The 4,378-nt window shown below is 51.6% G+C and overlaps 1 protein-coding gene across 1 annotated transcript in view; it reads right to left on the bottom strand.

Annotated features, from left to right (window-relative positions):
- Positions 1 to 1,326: 1,326 nt before the first annotated feature.
- The window catches only part of RBM41 (RNA binding motif protein 41), a gene marked incomplete at both ends in the record, with an annotated part of 6,432 nt that continues 3,380 nt past the window's right edge, over positions 1,327 to 4,378 (bottom strand). Inside the window, 4 exons of the mRNA XM_010297513.1 lie at positions 1,327 to 1,480; positions 1,833 to 1,980; positions 2,520 to 2,884; positions 4,266 to 4,378. The exon at positions 4,266 to 4,378 is cut by the window's right edge and continues 98 nt beyond it. Coding sequence (XP_010295815.1) covers positions 1,327 to 1,480; positions 1,833 to 1,980; positions 2,520 to 2,884; positions 4,266 to 4,378 — 780 coding nt within the window. The remainder of the gene's footprint in view (positions 1,481 to 1,832; positions 1,981 to 2,519; positions 2,885 to 4,265) is intronic.

The raw sequence follows: 4,378 nt of genomic DNA, 5'->3' as shown, positions 1-4,378 counted from the left end.
GCTGGTGGCAGCATCAGCCCAGGGCACAGAACTCCAGGGCCGTGTTGGTCCGGGCAGGCCTGGGCAGCTCTCCTGAGGATGGGGTTGAAAGCAGCCCCAGGGGCCTACCTCTGACATGGCCCCACCATCCTGCCGGGACAGGGTGGGCAGAGTGTGGTCTGTTTCCATCTCTGGGGCCCAGAACCACCCCACAGTGACACCAACTCCTCTGGAGCTCGGACAGGGCAAAGCCTGAGGGCATCAGGGCAAAGCTGGCGCTCAACAATACCACAGCCCCTTCTCTCTTTCAGTTTTCAGTCTCCTCTGAACCAGAACCACCTCCTTGTAGATCTGGTGCAGCCTTGGCCAGATCGATGTACCTGTCTGTGTGTTGTTGCAAGTGCATTTACCAGACAGACAGTTGTGAGGGGAGTCACACAGCCCAGAGGAGAAGACAGCAGCAGGGAGAAAAAGAACAGCTCTTGGGAACATTCCTCTTAGCATGGTTGTGTTTAGGTATGCAGAGGAAGCCTGCAACTCTGCTCTGCTGGGAAAGCCTGGATTTCCTCAACCACCATCACCAAGAGCTTGGATGTTGCCCTCCCAAGAGTGCTGGGATACTATGGGAAGCATATGACGTTAGCTTGCCTCGTTCACAAAAAGCACTAAAACAGGACAGCAGATAAACCACGGCATCTGGCATGATGGTACCCCACCAGAGCAACCACCCTCCATGCCACAGGGCTTTATGGGGATCAATACTGAGGAGCCAAGACATATTTGTGATCAAACGCACTTATGTAATTAGATACATGTGCAGCCAAAGTGTCTGGAAGAGAAGGGGCAGCCTTGTTTTCTTGTCCTAAAGCAACGTACCTGCTGCTACCAGAGACTGGGCAGCAGCCATACCAGTCCCTGCATCAGTCAGGTGCTCCAGCTTCCAGCAGCCAGGACTGAACTCTGCTGACACAGTCCTGCATCAGCAGAGTACAGCACACTCGGCTCTAGAAGACTTGGGTAGAACACAGGTGAATAAACACACACTAAGGAAATACTGTAATAAATACATTTATTTACATGGCTTCCTCCCTCCCTCCTTGCCACAAAGGGCTGAGAAGGCAGGCACACATGTAGAACACAAGGAAAAAGCCAGTACACCCCAACAGTGTAAAGACAGTGCCCGTCTCTCTCAAGTAAAAGTCTAGTCCCCAGCTCTCTCCCTTCCCCATTTTGAGATTTATGGACCTGCATCTTAAGTTCTCAACAGTCCTTCACTGTCCCAGTTACGACCAAGGAGTTCCCATGGCCTATGCAAATCCACAAGGTTCCCCATTCTCCATCCCTTACTTGGCAGGGAGATTCTCTCCAGCAGAGGAGCAGGGGATAGCAGAATCAGCCTCTGATGAGTTCCCCTTGCTTTTCCCAAATTCAATCACCACCGGCTTCCCCTGCAGATTGTACCCGTTCACCAACAGCATGGCATCCTGGGCCGACTGAATATCTGCAACAAGAGAGTAAAATGGGCACAGATTACATGGCAAGTTCTGGCAGACACACGTGGTGTTCACACAGATGTTCCTGGCTCATGGACCCTCAGCCTGTACCACAATCCAGCATGGCACTGGGATCCTCCAGCCAGAGCGACGTGCTGGATATGAATATGGCACATCCCATCTGTTTTGATGAATCCTCTTCCACTCCAGGGAAAAGACTATGACATGATAGGAAGAAGCGGGAGTGAACTCCCCTCCTTCTCTTTGGAGGGCAGTTTAGTGCTAGCCCAGTGCCCTGCGGGAAGATGTGGCATGTTAGGTGGTCAAGGAAGAACTGAGAAGCACAAGGCAGCGACTCACCAGGGAAGGTGATGAAAGCCTGACCTCTCATCCGGCCACTCAGGAGGCGGAACTGGATCGGTGGGCTGTCCTCCCTCTGGAAACGAGCAAACAAGGACACTAGGTCTTCCATCGTCACTCGAGGGCCCAGGTTCTTCAAGTACAGCACCTTTTCCAGAGAGACAGAGGGTCAGCTGGCCTGTGCCATGCAAAAAGACACTTTTCAATCTGGTCCCAGAGTCCTTCATCCACCCACATGCTAACGGTGGAATGTGGAAGACAGGTGGGTGTACAGAGAAGTGCAGCTCTGGACTGAAGGCATCATCATGCTTGCCTGTGCCAACTGCTGATAGCTCCAACTGGAGCTATTTATAATACGTGGATAGGCAATATATCTTGCATTTTACAAATATAAAATGCAATAAGCTCCAGCTACCAGTTAAGCACAGTCTGAGTGAAGTCACAGCTGGTCTCAGTCAGGCTGAAACAGGGAGACCTGCCAGAGTCAGGAAGGGCTGGGGTCTGAAGTAGAGCTCTTTGCCAGGCCAGGCGACTTCCCAATAGATTCAAAGGTGTCCTTCCCTCACACAGTGGGTCAACCAGCACCCTCCAGGCAACAGCCAGTCAAGAGCAAGGAAGAGCCTTTCCCTGCTGAAGCAGCTTCAGGGCATGCTAGTGAGGAATAAATCCTGGCTCCTCTCAACATACCTTGTTGGGCTCCCCAGGATGGTAGGACGAGAACCTGGGTATATTCCGGAGTTCTTCCTCTGAGAGACGGTTCTTACAGATCTCCTCTTCTGGGATAAACTCTACAGGCTCTTTGATAATCACAAGCCTTGGAGGGGACTGGTGGGGCCTTGCTGCAGGACCACTGGGACTTTTTGCCTGTTCTGCCTGCTCTTCCTGCTCTGGAAGCGATACCTCCTCAGGGGTCTGTGGGGCCACGGAAGCGCACAAGCATGGGTCACTCTTGGTCACTTCTTCACGCCACTTCTTGCTCAGCAGCTCTTGGTAAACACTCTCCAGATGAACCATGGGGTCCTTTTCATCTATTACCCTCTTCTGAGTGTCATCTAATCCACAACAGAGAAACGTGGTAATGTGACTACCACCAAGAACCTGGAAAACGCACAGACTGCAAGAAGAAACACAGAATAGGAGAAACCCTGTTCCGACCCAGCCTCCATGCATCTGCCAACCAGGCCCTGGAGGTTATTTGATAAAACAAGAAGAGCCCCAGCAGCCAGCAAGTGCTGGTGTCCTGGCTCAGGATGAACCTGCAGAGAGCAGCAGCTCCAGCAGTGCTTTGTACAGAGCTCATTTCTTCCAGAGATGTCCTCACTAGCTTATCTGCAGCCACATTTCAGCACACCTTCCTCCTCCTGCACGCATGGCCAGGATATGCTACGTTGCCTTTCTACATCGCTAGGTGGAATATAAACTTTTTGCTTCCAGGGACATCAGATTAAGCTCCTGGGTTTAAAGAAGGTCCATGGCATGGACTGACCAATGATATCTCCTTTGCTCTATTTAATGGAAATGAGGACAGAAGTGAGAAGGGCATCTCCCAGCCTACAAGCCTCAACCTTGCTACCTCTTGGTTTTGCTAAATGCCGCAACACTGACAACAAAGGAGGGACCAGGGGCTAGAGGACACTGGGTCAGCTGGACATCGTAGCTTGAACAGCATCAACACTGATCAAAGTGGTGTTTTAGGATTTAGGAGGTGGACTTCAGAAGTTCCTCCTCATCTCCTATTTAATACTGTCTTACATAAAAAAATCAGTCTGGGCTGGAGCTTCATGCCTGCATGTTCTCCAGCAAAAGGAGACTGGAGCAGTTTTTGCCATCTCTGGACAACACTTGACTTTGCAACTGGAAAAGTCACATTAAGCCACAGACTCAGGAACAACACTGCTGGGGCGACAAATGCTGTCATCCTGTGGACACAGTACTGGGAATCAGCAACTGGGCTCCATTTCCTCTTTGGCTACTGGGAAGGGCCACCTAGTCACCCCTACTCTTTCCTGCTTTGTCCCTCTGCTTCCCTCCCACCCTTGTTAGACTGCAGTTAAATCAGAGAAGGGACGATCTCTAGCCCCACACAGGCACCTCATGTCACTCAGTGCAGTTCAGTGGGGACCTCTGGGCTCTACCAAAGCATAACCCCAGCTGCTCTTTCACATACCGAGCTGGGCTCTGCAGTACATGCAGCACGTCAGTGAGATCCATGCTCTCCAAACAGGGATGGGCTTTATAAGCCCCTATATTAAACCCTTCAGAGAGCCCACTCTCAATCTGCTCACGTAAGAGAGGAAAATATCTCCTCCCACACAGTGCCAAAACAGAACCACGTCTTCAGGGACAGAAGACCAGACAGAAATGTGTTGGACTCCCACACTCCCCGGCCCTCTGTGCTGGAGCAAAGGCAGGAAGAGCCTTGAGCCCACAAACCTTGGTGGTAGAGTGCCCGGAGGAAGGAGTGGCGGTCTGTTCCCTGAAAGAGTGCATTTTCAATCTCCATCTCCCGCCGGCTCAGCTGCTTGCTGCCAGCAAACCTCTGGGGC

Source organism: Phaethon lepturus, unplaced genomic scaffold, assembly GCF_000687285.1.
Source record: "Phaethon lepturus isolate BGI_N335 unplaced genomic scaffold, ASM68728v1 scaffold51791, whole genome shotgun sequence".
In the NCBI taxonomy this organism is placed as follows: Eukaryota; Metazoa; Chordata; class Aves; order Phaethontiformes; family Phaethontidae; genus Phaethon; species Phaethon lepturus.
Note: the sequence above shows the minus strand (reverse complement) of the source record. Positions and strands in the feature narration are given on the sequence as shown.